At 46.6% G+C, this 16,714-nt stretch overlaps 1 protein-coding gene across 1 annotated transcript in view; it reads left to right on the forward strand.

The window, feature by feature from the left end:
- The window catches only part of LOC118388083 (NMDA receptor synaptonuclear signaling and neuronal migration factor-like), a 114,791-nt gene extending 102,602 nt beyond the window's left edge, over nt 1-12,189 (forward strand). Inside the window, exons 15-22 of the mRNA XM_052524740.1 lie at nt 5,135-5,667; nt 6,124-6,199; nt 6,238-6,579; nt 6,656-6,769; nt 6,922-7,225; nt 7,264-7,377; nt 7,454-7,529; nt 7,568-12,189. Of these exons, the coding sequence (XP_052380700.1) occupies nt 5,135-5,232 (98 nt within the window). The 3' untranslated portion in view covers nt 5,233-5,667; nt 6,124-6,199; nt 6,238-6,579; ... (3 more) ...; nt 7,454-7,529; nt 7,568-12,189. The remainder of the gene's footprint in view (nt 1-5,134; nt 5,668-6,123; nt 6,200-6,237; nt 6,580-6,655; nt 6,770-6,921; nt 7,226-7,263; nt 7,378-7,453; nt 7,530-7,567) is intronic.
- The last annotated feature ends 4,525 nt before the right edge of the window (nt 12,190-16,714 follow it).

Consider the following 16,714-nt stretch of genomic DNA (forward strand, 5'->3'; position numbering starts at 1 on the left):
CTCTGTCTCTACTGCTCTTTGTCTCTACTGCTCTGCCTCTCTGCTCCTGCTCTCTGACTCTACTGCTCTCTGTCTCTACTGCTCTCTGTCTCTGCTCCTGTTCTGTCTCTACTGGTCTGTCTCTGCTCCTGCTCTGTCTCTCTGCTCTCTGTCTCTGCTACCGCTCTCTGTCTCTGCTACTGTTCTGTCTCTACTACTCTCTGTATCTGCTCCTACTCTCTATCTCTGCTACTGCTCTCTGTCTCTGCTACTGCTCTCTGTCTCTACTGCCCTCTGTCTCTGCTACTGCTCTCTGTCTCTGCTCCTGCTCTCTGTCTCAACTACTGTTCACTGTCTCTACTCCTGCCCTGTCCCTCTGCTCCTAATCTCTGTCTCTACTGCTCTCTGTCTCTACTGCTCTCTGTCTCTACTGCTCTCTCTCTCTGCTCCTGCCCTGTCTCTCTGCTCCTGATCTCTGTCTCTACTGCTCTCTGTCTCTACTGGTCTCTGTCTCTGCTCCTGTTCTGTCTCTACTGGTCTCTGTCTCTGCTCCTGCTCTGTCTATCTGTTCTCTGTCTCTGCTCCTGTTCTGTCTCTACTGCTCTCTGTCTCTGCTACTGCTCTCTCTCTCTCTCTCTCTCTCTCTCTCTCTCTCTCTCTCTCTCTCTCTCTGCTCCTGCCCTGTCTCTCTGCTCCTGATCTCTGTCTCTACTGCTCTCTGTCTCTACTGGTCTCTGTCTCTGCTCCTGTTCTGTCTCTACTGCTCTCTGTCTCTGCTCCTGTTCTGTCTCTACTGGTCTCTGTCTCTGATCCTGCTCTGTCTCTCTGTTCTCTGTCTCTGCTCCTGTTCTGTCTCTACTGCTCTCTGTCTCTGCTACTGCTCTCTGTCTCTGCTACTGTTCTGTCTCTACTGCTCTCTGTCTCTGCTACTGTTCTGTCTCTACTGCTCTCTCTCTCTGCTCCTGCCCTGTCTCTACTGCTCTCTGTCTCTACTCCTGCCCTGTCTCTCTGCTCCTGATCTCTGTCTCTACTGATCTCTGTCTCCACTGGTCTCTGTCTCTGCTACTGCTCTCTGTCTCTGCTACTGCTCTCTGTCTCTGCTCCTGCTCTCTGTCTCTGCTACTGCTCTCTCTCTCTCTCTCTCTGCTCCTGATCTCTGTCTCGTCTGCTGTCTGTCTCTGCTATTGCTCTCTGTCTCTGCTCCTGTTCTGTCTCTACTGCTCTCTGTCTCTACTGCTCTCTGTCTCTACTGGTCTCTGTCTCTACTGCTCTCTGTCTCTGCTCCTGCTCTCTGTCTCTACTGCTCTCTGTCTCTACTACTGCTCTCTGTCTCTGCTACTGTTCTGTCTCTACTGTTCTCTGTCTCTACTACTGCTCTCTGTCTCTGCTACTGTTCTGTCTCTACTGTTCTCTGTCTCTACTACTGCTCTCTGTCTCTGCTACTGTTCTTTCTCTACTGCTCTCTGTCTCTGCTACTGTTCTGTCTCTACTGTTCTCTGTCTCTACTACTGCTCTCTGTCTCTGCTACTGTTCTGTCTCTACTGCTCTCTGTCTCTGCTACTGCTCTCTGTCTCTGCTACTGTTCTGTCTCTACTGCTCTCTGTCTCTGCTACTGTTCTGTCTCTACTGCTCTCTGTCTCTGCTACTGCTCTCTGTCTCTACTGCTCTCTGTCTCTACTGCTCTCTGTCTCTACTGCTCTGCCTCTCTGCTCCTGCTCTCTGTCTCTACTGCTATCTGTCTCTACTGCTCTGCCTCTCTGCTCCTGCTCTCTGACTCTACTGCTCTCTGTCTCTACTGCTCTCTGTCTCTGCTCCTGTTCTGTCTCTACTGGTCTGTCTCTGTTCCTGCTCTGTCTCTCTGCTCTCTGTCTCTGCTACTGCTCTCTGTCTCTGCTACTGTTCTGTCTCTACTACTCCCTGTATCTGCTCCTACTCTCTATCTCTGCTACTGCTCTCTGTCTCTGCTACTGCTCTCTGTCTCTACTGCCCTCTGTCTCTGCTACTGCTCTCTGTCTCTGCTCCTGCTCTCTGTCTCAACTACTGCTCTCTGTCTCTACTCCTGCCCTGTCCCTCTGCTCCTAATCTCTGTCTCTACTGCTCTCTGTCTCTACTGCTCTCTCTCTCTGCTCCTGCCCTGTCTCTCTGCTCCTGATCTCTGTCTCTACTGCTCTCTGTCTCTACTGGTCTCTGTCTCTGCTCCTGTTCTGTCTCTACTGCGCTCTGTCTCTGCTACTGCTCTCTCTCTCTCTCTCTCTCTGCTCCTGCCCTGTCTCTCTGCTCCTGATCTCTGTCTCTACTGCTCTCTGTCTCTACTGGTATCTGTCTCTGCTCCTGTTCTGTCTCTACTGCTCTCTGTCTCTGCTCCTGTTCTGTCTCTACTGGTCTCTGTCTCTGCTCCTGCTCTGTCTCTCTGTTCTCTGTCTCTGCTCCTGTTCTGTCTCTACTGCTCTCTGTCTCGACTGCTCTCTGTCTCTACTGCTCTCTGTCTCTACTGGTCTCTGTCTCTGCTCCTGTTCTGTCTCTACTGCTCTCTGTCTCTACTGCTCTGCCTCTCTGCTCCTGCTCTCCGTCTCTACTGCTCTCTGTCTCGACTGCTCTCTGTCTCTGCTCCTGCTCTGTGTCTCTACTGCTCTCTGTCTCTACTGCTCTCTGTCTCTACTGGTCTCTGTCTCTGCTCCTGTTCTGTCTCTACTGCTCTCTGTCTCTGCTACTGCTCTCTGTCTCTGCTACTGTTCTGTCTCTACTGCTCTCTGTCTCTGCTACTGTTCTGTCTCTACTGCTCTCTCTCTCTGCTCCTGCCCTGTCTCTACTGCTCTCTGTCTCTACCCCTGCCCTGTCTCTCTGCTCCTGATCTCTGTCTCTACTGATCTCTGTCTCCACTGGTCTCTGTCTCTGCTACTGCTCTCTGTCTCTGCTACTGCTCTCTGTCTCTGCTCCTACTCTCTATCTCTGCTACTGCTCTCTGTCTCTGCTCCTGCTCTGCCTCTCTGCTCCTGCTCTCCGTCTCTACTGCTCTCTGTCTCGACTGCTCTCTGTCTCTGCTCCTGCTCTGTGTCTCTACTGCTCTCTGTCTCTACTGCTCTCTGTCTCTACTGCTCTCTGTCTCTACTGGTCTCTGTCTCTGCTCCTGTTCTGTCTCTACTGCTCTCTGTCTCTGCTACTGCTCTCTCTCTCTCTCTCTCTCTCTGCTCCTGCCCTGTCTCTCTGCTCCTGATCTCTGTCTCTACTGCTCTCTGTCTCTACTGGTATCTGTCTCTGCTCCTGTTCTGTCTCTACTGCTCTCTGTCTCTGCTCCTGTTCTGTCTCTACTGGTCTCTGTCTCTGCTCCTGCTCTGTCTCTCTGTTCTCTGTCTCTGCTCCTGTTCTGTCTCTACTGCTCTCTGTCTCTGCTACTGCTCTCTGTCTCTGCTACTGTTCTGTCTCTACTGCTCTCTGTCTCTGCTACTGTTCTGTCTCTACTGCTCTCTCTCTCTGCTCCTGCCCTGTCTCTACTGCTCTCTGTCTCAATTTGTAAGTCGCTCTGGATAAGAGCGTCTGCTAAATGACTTAAATGTAAATGTAAATGTCTACGCTCCTGATCTCTGTCTCTACTGATCTCTGTTTCCACTGGTCTCTGTCTCTGCTACTGCTCTCTGTCTCTGCTACTGCTCTCTGTCTCTGCTCCTACTCTCTATCTCTGCTACTGCTCTCTGTCTCTGCTCCTGCTCTGCCTCTCTGCTCCTGCTCTCCGTCTCTACTGCTCTCTGTCTCGACTGCTCTCTGTCTCTGCTCCTGCTCTCTGTCTCTACTGCTCTCTGTCTCTACTGCTCTGCCTCTCTGCTCCTGCTCTCTGTCTCTACTGCTCTCTGTCTCTGCTCCTGTTCTGTCTCTACTGGTCTCTGTCTCTACTGGTCTCTGTCTCTACTGGTCTCTGTCTCTACTGCTCTCTGTCTCTGCTCCTGTTCTGTCTCTACTGCTCTCTGTCTGTACTGCTCTCTGTCACTGCTCCTGCTCTCTGTCTCTGCTATCTCTCTTTCTCAATTTGCTCTCATTTTGATTTCTTCCTCTGTCACTCCTATGGGTCCATTCACTGTAACTAGACCATCTTGTCTCCCTCTCTCCCCCTATTACACACACTGGGTGATTATGTGATGTTTTTTTTGTGAGTTAGATAAGGTCAGGAAGGTTAATGGCAGACAGTGACTCACTGTGAGAGAGGGTGAAACCAGCCTGCTTCCTGAATAGTGAATGACGTCTCCCATAGCGGCAACACACAATGATAGAAAGTTGAACCATCCATTGCAAATTATATTATTTTTGAGAATAACCAGTCAAATGTTAAAGAGATTATTATCATATTCAATATCTGTGTGTAACACACACAGTATATTTAGGGTGGGTTGCACCAACATGGTTAAATTCATCTTAGATTCGACCTAATCTAGATTTTATAAATCTAGGATTATATTGAATCAGAGATGTGTTGCACCACTTAGATCAATTAATCTGGTTTAATATTAAGGTTAGATGATGTAATAATGGATTCACCAAAACAATGATGCTCTAATTCCATTTCTATGTAAACAGACCATCACTGGTCATTGCTAGCAAGCAACGTGAGTTTTCACTGCAGACTAAATTATAGAATTAATTGCGCTTACAACAGAGCCTTGGCGGGAAGCAAGAGTCTCTGATGGCACAACCGACGCTGCAGTACAGCGCCCTTAACCGCTGCGCCACCCGGGAGGCTGTGCTTTTTGGCAAATTAGCTAGCTGGCTAGTTTACTTTTACAAACATGATAAACCAAAGTAACATAACTGTTAATCGCACCAACAATACAGCAGATACACTGGCTTGTTTAACCTCCTCCAGCGGCAGTTTTTACAATGAACACCTGGTCAATGGAGCGACAGGATTCCATTTCATACTCTGGTTTAAAGAATAATTACATTTAACGAGGATACATTTTAAACTAAGCTTTGTGCAACATGATTAATAGACAAACCTGGATTTCAACCAGTTTAAGAGTTCATCCATGTTGGTGCAACACAACCTAGTATATTAAGGTGGACTCGCTTGAGGGGAACATCTAAACTAGCTCAGTCCTTGTATTTGTAACTAGATAAGGTGCCCTGTAGGGAAACACATCATTGAATGTTTACTTCTTTTATCTAGGAAAAGAGATTATTGAGATGTACTTTGACTTCCGTCTCTTCCGCCTGTGGAAAACCCGCCAGCACTCCAAACTCCTGGATTATGAAGATCTTTTGTGACGGGGCTCCAAGTGAAGTCAATCCTGTAGCATACATACAGTCTATACTGGGGCAGGAGGACCCACTCAACACCACTGCTCAACACAACTGTAACACCCATCATACCTGCTTTCATCCAGGAGAGGGCTGGGAGAGGTGGAAGAGGAGAAGAGGGAGAGGAGTGATAGAGAGGATGAAGAGGAGGAGGAGGAGGATGAAGGGTGACATAGCAGATTTCACGGCGCTGTGTGCCTAACCCATTATTTATTTCAACCCTCCTCTTCACCTCCTACGCAACCACAAAGGTCAGGGGTTAAAAAGAGAGAAACCAAGCCAAAGGAATGCTAGAAGGACAAGGAGACCTGAAGATTGGAGATAAAGAGTGATGGAGTATAAATGGAGAGACAGAGGGATGAAGGCATCTTCTGTGCTCCTTCTTTCTATCCCTCGGGGAAGGTGTCTGAGTTGCTCCTTCTTTCTCTCCCTCGGGGAAGATGTCTGAGTTGCTCTCTCTTTCTCTCCCTCGGGGAAGGTGTCTGAGTTGCTCTCTCTTTCTCTCCCTCAGGGAAGGTGTCTGAGATGCTCTCTCTTTCTCTCCCTTGGGGAAAGTATCTGAGTTGCTCTCTCTTTCTCTCCCTCAGGGAAGGTGTCTGAGATGCTCTCTCTTTCTCTCCCTCGGGGAAGGTGTCTGAGTTGCTCTCTCTTTCTCTCCCTCTGGGAAGGTGTCTGAGATGCTCTCTCTTTCTCTCCCTCGGGGAAGGTGTCTGAGATGCTCTCTCTTTCTCTCCCTCGGGGAAGGTGTCTGAGTTGCTCTCTCTTTCTCTCCCTCAGGGAAGGTGTCTGAGATGCTCTCTCTTTCTCTCCCTCTGGGAAGGTGTCTGAGATGCTCTCTCTTTCTCTCCCTCGGGGAAGGTGTCTGAGTTGCTCTCTCTTTCTCTCCCTCGGGGAAGGTGTCTGAGTTGCTCCCTCTTTCTCTCCCTCGGGGAAGGTGTCTGATATGCTCCCTCTTTCTCTCCCTCGGGGAAGGTGTCTGATATGCTCTCTCTTTCTCTCCCTCGGGGAAGGTGTCTGAGGTGCTCTCTCTTTCTCTCCCTCAGGGAAGGTGTCTGAGATGCTCTCTCTTTCTCTCCCTCGGGGAAGGTGTCTGAGATGCTCTCTCTTTCTCTTCCTCGGGGAAGGTGTCTGAGTTGCTCTCTCTTTCTCTTCCTCGGGGAAGGTGTCTGAGGTGCTCTCTCTTTCTCATCCTCGGGGAAGGTGTCTGAAATGCTCTCTCTTTCTCTCCCTCGGGGAAGGTGTCTGAAATGCTCTCTCTTTCTCTCCCTCGGGGAAGGTGTCTGAGTTGCTCCCTCTTTCTCTCCCTCAGGGAAGGTGTCTGATATGCTCTCTCTTTCTCTCCCTCTGGGAAGGTGTCTGAGGTGCTCTCTCTTTCTCTCCCTCAGGGAAGGTGTCTGAGATGCTCTCTCTTTCTCTCCCTCGGGGAAGGTGTCTGAGATGCTCTCTCTTTCTCTTCCTCGGGGAAGGTGTCTGAGTTGCTCTCTCTTTCTCTCCCTCGGGGAAGGTGTCTGAAATGCTCTCTCTTTCTCTCCCTCGGGTAATGTGTCTGAGGTGCTCTCTCTTTCTCTCCCTCGGGGAAGGTGTCTGAGATGCTCTCTCTTTCTCTCCCTCGGGGAAGGTGTCTGAGATGCTCTCTCTTTCTCTTCCTCGGGGAAGGTGTCTGAGTTGCTCTCTCTTTCTCTCCCTCGGGGAAGGTGTCTGAGGTGCTCTCTCTTTCTCTCCCTCGGGGAAGGTGTCTGAAATGCTCTCTCTTTCTCTCCCTCGGGGAAGGTGTCTGAGGTGCTCTCTCTTTCTCTCCCTCGGGGAAGGTGTCTGAAATGCTCTCTCTTTCTCTCCCTCGGGGAAGGTGTCTGAGTTGCTCTCTCTTTCTCTCCCTCGGGGAAGGTGTCTGAGGTGCTCTCTCTTTCTCTCCCTCGGGGAAGGTGTCTGAGTTGCTCTCTCTTTCTCTCCCTCGGGGAAGGTGTCTGAGGTGCTCTCTCTTTCTCTCCCTCAGGGAAGGTGTCTGAGTTGCTCTCTCTTTCTCTCCCTCGGGGAAGGTGTCTGAGGTGCTCTCTCTTTCTCTCCCTCGGGGAAGGTGTCTGAAATGCTCTCTCTTTCTCTCCCTCGGGGAAGGTGTCTGAGGTGCTCTCTCTTTCCCTCCCTCGGGGAAGGTGTCTGACATGCTCTCTCTTTCTCTCCCTCGGGGAAGGTGTCTGAGTTGCTCTCTCTTTCTCTCCCTCGGGGAAGGTGTCTGAAATGCTCTCTCTTTCTCTCCCTCGGGGAAGGTGTCTGACATGCTCTCTCTTTCTCTCCCTCGGGGAAGGTGTCTGAGGTGCTCTCTCTTTCTCTCCCTCGGGGAAGGTGTCTGAGGTGCTCTCTCTTTCTCTCCCTCGGGGAAGGTGTCTGAGGTGCTCTCTCTTTCTCTCCCTCGGGGAAGGTGTCTGAGGTGCTCTCTCTTTCTCTCCCTCGGGAGAAGCATAAATAAATGTATATACATCCCATGAATATAGTCTAGCTCTAGTCATGCAAATACTCTATATATGAGAGTATGATATTTTTGATGTGCATCGTTGGGGTGTTTCTTATGGACTGTTTTCAATAACTCAGGTTTTAGCCATGAAACAATCTCTGTTTGTTTGATCCCCTACTCTATCATATGTTGTTATCATCATTGCCATTGCTTGGGATGAATGTATATCTCAGAGACATTTATCTTCTATCTATTTCAACTGATTCAGCTCCAGATCCCAAAGTGTAGGGATGATGTGATCACATATACAGCGTCCGTGGCCGTGTGTGTGCGTGTCCGTTTTCCCTCTGTGATATAGCCAAGCTGAACCATTCAATTTCTCACCACAGAGTGAAGTCACTGACACACACTTCCAGCAGATGACTTGTGATGTCAGGTCTGGTGTCATCGCCAACAGCTCAAGCAAAGCTCCTATTAGTGTTGCCCAGTAACAGGAAATGATCAGGGGACTTCTAAAAGGAACAGCTGCTCTGCTTACTGTTGGAAAAGAGAAAGACAACTCCACACTAGTCAAAGCCAGCCTGCTTACACACACAGCATTATTCCCTGCCAAGGTATTCTCTGTAAGCGCCAAATCAACACAACACAACACAAACACATTTGTCTTCCTTTGTGTGGCTGTTCTGTCGGCCTGTGTCATGCTCTTAAAAAATGTTCTGTTTCTGAGGGGAACTAATGGGTGAGGAGTTGAGGGGTAGATATCAATGTCATCACTCAGATGTAGCAATAGATGTGGTGGTGTGTTGGCACTTGAACAATACTTTGACATGGGGACCTTGACCCACCTCCGAAAGCTCTAACTGTTGGAGACCCAGACCCAGACCCAGACCCAGACCCAGACCCAGACACAGACACAGACACAGACCCAGACACAGACCCAGACACAGACCCAGACACAGACACAGACCCAGACACAGACCCAGACACAGACCCAGACACAGACCCAGACACAGACCCAGACACAGACACAGACCCAGACACAGACCCAGACACAGACCCAGACACAGACCCAGACACAGACCCAGAGCTCTTAAATCAGTTCTATATGTACTCTTCCGTTCTCTTCTCTAAAGTTCATATAAGCCTTGGATGCTCCATCTGAAGATGCACTCACCCATACTGTGTATCTCTCTGTCCACCATATCTGATCATTTATGGAACATCAATCTCTATGACTGTACTGTTACCTTTGAAATCTTTTTTTTAAAGTGTGAGGGAAAACATAAGAGCGGATTGAAAAGAAATGTAGCAAAAATAAATGAGGATTTGTTTTACCTACAGTTGAATTCGGAAGTTTACATACACCTACATACGCCAAATACATTTAAACTCAGTTTTTCACAATTCCTGACATTTAATCCTAGTAAAAATTCCCTGTTTAGGTCAATTAGGATTATCACTTTATTTTAAGAATGTGAAATGTCAGAATAATAGTAGAGAGAATGCTTTATTTCAGCTTGTATTTCTTTCATCACATTCCCAGTGGGTCAGAAGTTCACATACACTCAATTAGTATTTGGTAGCATGGCCTTTAAATTGTTTAACTTGGGTCAAACATTTCAGGTAGCCTTCCACAAGCTTCCCACAATAAATTGGGTGAATTTTGGCCCATTCCTCCTGACAGAGCTGGCGTAACTGAGTCAGGTCTGTTGGCCTCCTTGCTCGCACACGCTTTTTCAGTTCTGCCCACAAATGTTCTATGTAATTGAGGTCAGGGCTTTGTGATGGCCCACTCCAATACCTTGACTTCGTTTTCCTTAAGCCATTTTGTCACAACTTTGGAAGTATGCTTGGGGTCATTGTCCATTTGGAAGACCCATTTGCTACCAAACTTTAACTGCCTGACTGATGTCTTGAGATGTTGCTTCAATATATCCACATAATTTTCCTCCCTCATGATGCCACCTATTTTGTGAAGTGCACCAGTCCCTCCTGCAGCAAAGCAACCCCACAACATGATGTTGCCACCCCCGTGCTTCATGGTTAGGATGTTGTTCTTTGGCTTGCAAGCCTCCCCCTTTTTCCTCCAAACATAACGATGGTCATTATGGCCAAACAGTTCTATTTTTGTATAATCAGACCAGAGGACATAAAAAGTGCGATCTTTGTCCCCATGTGCAGTTGCAAACCGTAGTCTGGCTTTTTATGGTGGTTTTGGAGCAGTGGCTTCTTCCTTACTGAGCGGCCTTTCAGGTTATGTCAATGTAGGACTTGTTTTACTGTGGATATAGATACTTTGTACCAGTTTCCTCCAGCATCTTCACAAGGTCCTTTGCTGTTGTTCTGGGATTGATTTGCACTTTTCGCACCAAAGTACATTCATCTCTAGGAGACAGAACACGTCTCCTTCCTGAGCGGTATGACGGCTGCGTGGTCTCATGGTGTTTATACTTGCGTACTATTGTTTTTACAGATGAACATGGTACCTTCAGGCATTTGGAAATTGCTCCCAAGGATGAACCAAACTTGTGGAGGTTCATGGCTGATTTATTTTGATTTTCCCATGATGTCAAGCAAAGAGGCACTGAGTTTGAAGGTAGGCCTTGAAATACATCCACGGGTACATCAACAATTGACTCAAATGATGTCAATTAGCCAATCAGAAGCATCTAAAGCCATGACATCGTTTTCTGGAATTTTCCAAGCTGGTTAAATTAAAGACACAATCAACTAAGTGTATGTAAACTTCTGACCCACTGGAATTGTGATACAGTGAATTATAAGTTAAATAATCTGTCTGTAAACAATTGTTGGAAAAACTACTTGTGTCAGGCACAAAGTAGATGACCTAACCGACTTGCAAAAACTATAGTTTGTTAACAAGACGTGTGGAGTTGTTGATAAACAAGGTTTAATGACTCCAATCTAAGTGTATGTAAACTTCCGACTTCAACTGTACTTATTTGAACTAATTGCTTCTTTCCTCTATCCAGGTTACTGTGTATGGTATGGTATATAGCGCACCGAGTGAGAATCCACAGACATGATCTGTGGTTTGTAGCAGCTACATGGTAGAGATGGGAGGAAAGTAAGAAAGTTGAAAATGACCGAAAATGGACTTTCTCACTCTTTTTGATACTCTCTCTTGCTAACAGGGCTTTATGTGCAGCGACTCACTGTACTGTACCCGTCAGAGTTCTGGAGCACTGAGGAAAAATAAAAACACTTGTTCATGTCTCATAGGAACTCAGACAGAGAATGATGCTGTTTTTAACGTCTGCCTATAGGCCCTGCTCAAAAGTAGTGCACTATAAAGGGAATAGGGTGCATTTGGGACAACGCCGAGGAGATCTTCTCTTTAGCCACGTCTCTCCTCCTCTCTTGGCTGCCCACTGAGAGACGGCTGGTGGCTCAGCTGGAAGATGATTGGCTTTGTTAGAGGATGATTGATCGATGACACACTGAAGAGGCATACAGCCCGCCCACTTGGTGGATTGTGGCCCGTGTTCCAGGCTGTCTACATTGAAGACTCATGTATTTCAGATTTCACATATCATCAAACCAAATCATATAATACAGAAATGTGATGCTTGACTGTGCAGTCGATGACCTGGCACACAACCATTGGTTGATGCATTTTTGGTTGATCCATTTTTAACCAATGAATGCCCCATGATTGATATTTAGTGCCATTTAGAAATCCACTGCCTTTTGTATGTCTGTTTTATTCTATAGCAAGTAGTCCACACTGAATTATAATCTATGAATCATTTAAGACATGAGGGGAGTGTGAAACAATGTGATCATTTATTTTGGAGCACTCTAATTCTCAATGTGTTTTTAGATCAATATAGATAACAATAAAATACACACTGTATATCTCTACTGGTGATAATTATCATTTGAAATGACCAACCTCGAAAGCAAATCAGTGTTGTGAGCATTTCATTGTACTTTACCATCATGTTATTGAGAGGGAGAAAATACATTTTGGATTAAAGTGGGCTGTGTTAAGGGCATCCATTAAATCTACTGAGAGAAACCATGTACACAATTGGCACACAATCGCATGCATAATGGTTTTTGAAGCATATTTTCCAGTAAAATAACCTGTGGAAATAGAGACCAGAGTTTGCCTCGTTTTTTCATTGATGTCTTGTCATTTCATTAAAGCGAGTATTAACGGCTTTGTGCTGGAAGAGCCGTGTTTCAGAGTGCTACAGCTGGGTTCTTTCACCCTGAAAGGCCATGTGCTCTGCCTCACACTCCGCTCCTAATGAGTCCATTGGAGAAATGAAGAATTCCAGTGACCCTGTGTCATATCCCTAGCAGGGTCAGTGAACAGGTCCATTTAACATCATTGAGTGATGACTTGGAAAGAAAGTCCGCACTGAGCACGCACGATGCAGACTGAGCACTCTATAAAGCAATGGGAGTGTACAGAGATAAGCATTGATTCAGACTGAGGAGTAAAGGATTTCTTCAACAAAATATCTTTGTCGTTGGATATTCTCTGAGAAAACTGATCATGCCTTACAGTATTGTTTCATCTGTTGGGCTGAGGATGTGTGCTCCTTTATCTAACATTGACGTTATGTCTTTACACTCTGTTTGACCTCTTCTGAACTAAAATAGAACAAGAGGGGTGGAGAGACGGCAGACAAAAACAAGCTCTAACCTGGAGTATATTTTCAGTAGCTTAACAGATAGGGATTGTTGCAGTGTTCGAGCGAGATGTATTTATTTATGTTTTTGAGGGGGGTAGATCAGCTTTAATACTGCAGATAGATTGTAGCTTCCATCAATGTAATTGTCTACATCACTTCCAATGGAGTGAGTAGTTATCCTGGTTTTTGGCACATTTATCCGTAATCTCCACCCCTCCACCTTGAGTGAGCAATTCTATGTACACCCATCCCTCTCTCTCGCTCTCCCTTTATGCCTGTTACAGGGTAAATACACAGATTTTAATCTAAAGAATGTTTGCCAAGACTTGCCTAGGGGGAGAAGTTGGAATTCTGGAGAACAGCCTACACGCGTTTTAGGTACTAGATAGCACCTTCTTTTTTTTCAAAGAGTGTATAGGAGGGGTCAGATAAAGTTTTTGGGGCTTATCTGATAAGGGTATGATAAAAAATGGTCTGCATGGAATGATTCAGTCAGATGCTATCTGATCTTGAATCTACAGTCCCTTAATTTTACACAATACTCACTGTTCATCTATCATCTGGAGTTAGTGTTGGGGTAATCTCAGAAACCCAGAATTAAAATCTTGCGTAATTGCGTTAGATGCTAGAACCCTAACTACAGCTCCAACCCTGACCGTATAGCCTCAACCCTAACCCTAACTACAGCTCCAACCCTAACCGTATAGCCTCAACCCTAACCCTAACTACAGCTCCAACCCTAACCGTATAGCCTCAACCCTAACCCTAACTACAGCTCCAACCCTGACCGTATAGCCTCAACCCTAACCCTAACTACAGCTCCAACCCTAACCGTATAGCCTCAACCCTAACCCTAACTACAGCTCCAACCCTGACCGTATAGCCTCAACCCTAACCCTAACTACAGCTCCAACCCTAACCGTATAGCCTCAACCACAACCCTAACTACAGCTCCAACCCTAACCCTAACCCTAACCCTAACCCTAACTACAGCTCCAACTCTAACCATATAGCCTCAACCCTAACCCTAACTACAGCTCCAACCCTGACCGTATAGCCTCAACCCTAACCCTAACTACAGCTCCAACTCTAACCATATAGCCTCAACCCTAACCCTAACTACAGCTCCAACCCTGACCGTATAGCCTCAACCCTAACCCTAACTACAGCTCCAACCCTGACCGTATAGCCTCAACCCTAACCCTAACTACAGCTCCAACTCTAACCATATAGCCTCAACCCTAACCCTAACTACAGCTCCAACCCTGACCGTATAGCCTCAACCCTAACCCTAACTACAGCTCCAACCCTAACCATATAGCCTCAACCACAACCCTAACTACAGCTCCAACCCTAACCGTATAGCCTCAACCACAACCCTAACTACAGCTCCAACCCTAACCGTATAGCCTCAACCACAACCTTAACTACAGCTCCAACCCTAACCGTATAGCCACAACCACAACCCTAACTACAGCTCCAACCCTAATTCTCCCACCACCACCATCCACCTCCGAATTGCCATTTTAACCCCTTGTCATAACAGAATAATAATCACTGGAGAATGTTCAGAAGAGAATCTCAACCTAGCTCTCAAATGTTGAAAAGACATGAAAAGGAGACTCAAGACTTCTCACCCCCCTTAAAAGATTTAGATGCACTATTGTAAAGTGGCTGTTCCACTGGATGTCATAAGGTGAATGCACCAATTTGTAAGTCGCTCTGGATAAGAGCGTCTGCTAAATGACTTTAATGTAAATGTAAATGTCAGAAACTGAGCTCCAGTCCCGTTCTGTGGGAAACTGTCCTGTCCTCCCTGTAGGTGGTGGAGGATCAGCAGCTCGTTAAAGTGAACGGCGTAGCAAGGCGATCAATCTCTCCGTGGCTCAATGGCCCTGGCCAGCGAGCGTCGAGAACACATCGCTTTCCAGCCTGTCCTAAGAGTCGGATTCAGAGTGTTTAAAAGTCACATGTACGGGGTTGCAGGTGTGATTGCAGGGTACAGTAAAACTCTCAGGCTTTGAGCTCCAATATGCAGCACTAAGTGAAATAAAACAATGAAAATTGTCATAAAAAAACAACAATACAAATAGAAATAGCAGTATTTACAGCACCAGTCAAGAGTTTGGACAAACCTACTCATTCAAGGTTTTTCTTTATTTTTACTATTTTCTACAATGTAGAATAATAGTGAAGACATCAAAACTATGAAATAACACATATGGAATCATGTAGTAACCAAAAAAGTCCATTGGGGGAGCCGCAGGGGGAGGGGGAACGACTAGGTGATTAGTGATTAAAGCGAGGAGAACAGGGCATGGCTTCTTGGCCTTCCTGCGACACCTGTGTTGTAGGTGTCCTGTAGGGCAGGCAGTGTGCACCCAATGGTGCGTTCAGCTACATTTATCACCATCTGAAGAGTGGCGGTGGAGTTAGCGCCAGGCATAGCGTTTTCTTTGATGGCCAAAAAGCTACATTTTAGTGTCATCTGACCAGAGTACCTTCTTCCATATGTTTGGGGAGTCTCCCACATGCCTTTTGGTGATCACCAAAAGTGTTTGCTTATTTTTTTCTTGAAGCAATGGCTTTTTTCTGACCACTCTTCCGTAAAGTCCAGCTCTGTGGAGTCTACACGGCTTAAAGTGATCCTATGGACAGATACTCACAGATACACACTCTCCGCTGTGGAGCTTTGCAGCTCCTTCAGGGTTATCTTTGGTCTCTTTGTTGCCTCTCTGATTAATGCCCTCCTTGCCTGGTCCGTGAGTTTTGGTGGGCAGCCCTCTCTTGGCAGGTTTGTTGTGGTGCCATATTCTTTCTATTTTTTTACAATGGATTTAATGGTGCTCTGTGGGATGTTCAAAGTTTCTGATATTTTTTTATAACCCAACCTTGATCTGTATTTCTCCACAACGTTGTCCCTAACCTGTTTGGAGAGCTCCTTGGTCTTCATGGTGCCGCTTGCTTGGTGGTGACCCTTGCTTAGTGGTGTTGCAGACTCTGGGGCCTTTCAGAACAGGTGTACTGTACTGAGATCATGTGACAGATCATGTGACACTTGGATTGCACACATGTGGACTTTATTGAACTAATTTTGTGACTTCTGAAACTGTTTTTCAGTCTCTCGATCCCAGCTTTGATGCAGCTGAATGATAGCGGGGTGAACAGGCAGTGTCTTGGGTGGTTAATGTCCTTGAAGATCTTTTTGGCCTTCCTGTGACATCGGGTGCTGTAGGTGTCCTGGAGGGCGGGTAGTTTGTACCCAGTAAATCATTGGGCAGTTGCCATACCAGGCGGTGATACAGCCCGACAGGATGCTTTGAGTGCACGGCTAGAGATACCATCTGATACATACGTCCTCAGTGGAGACTGTGAGTGTGTGACCCAGGTTGTCATCGGGGGTTCTCCTCCACAGCTCAGGGTCATTGTCCTTGAATCCTGAGGAAAAAGGTGTTTAGCTCGTCTGGTAGGGTGGCGTTGTTGACCGTAATGTGGCTGGCTTTCTTTTTGTAATCCGTGATCGTTAGGAGCCCTGCCACACATGCCTTTTGTCTGACTGGCTGAATTGCTCCTCCACTTTGTCTCTATACTTGTGTTTCGACATCTTGATTGATCTGCGTAAGTCATATTTGTACTGTTTAACCAAATTATTGTCTCCAGTCACCTTGCCCTGTTCATAAGCAGCATCTCTCTCTTTCAGTTTTCCTACAAGGCTTCTATCAGTCTACGGTTTTTGATTTGGTTACACTTTTCAAAGATACTATCGGTATCACATAATGGACAAAGTTGACGTTTTCAATGACATTATCTCCAGAGGCAACCTGGAACACAGTCCACGTGATCAAAACAGTCTTGGAGCGTGATTTCTGATTGGTCAGGTCTGTACAGCGTTGTACACCGGAACTTCCCTCGAGTCTTTGTTTGTAGGCAGGGAGAAGCCAGATGGAGTCATGGTTGGATTTTCCAAAAGGAGGACAGGATAAGGCCTTATACCCATGTCGAAAAGGGGTGTAGCAGTGGTCAAAAGTAGAATTTCTGTGAGTTAGACAGTCGATGTGTTGGTAATAATTTTGGAACATGGTTCTCAAATGACTTTTGTTAGTGTGCGTCAAGGTCAATGTCACCTCAGTGGTCCATCCAGCGCTGAGTGGAAACAGCAGGCTGTGGCTGGTTAACATGCACATGTAGGCAGACATATTCTAGTCAATTCTCACATGTCCAGGTTGATTCTAAGTACAAGTGTCTCACAGGATGAAACAAGACTAACCTAAATCAGACAATAATGGCAACAATCAGGGATTTTTCTCTGGTAAGTCTTGGCCACTTGTGATTC

The sequence above is a fragment of the Oncorhynchus keta genome, chromosome 9, assembly GCF_023373465.1.
Source record: "Oncorhynchus keta strain PuntledgeMale-10-30-2019 chromosome 9, Oket_V2, whole genome shotgun sequence".
Taxonomy (NCBI): domain Eukaryota; kingdom Metazoa; phylum Chordata; class Actinopteri; order Salmoniformes; family Salmonidae; genus Oncorhynchus; species Oncorhynchus keta.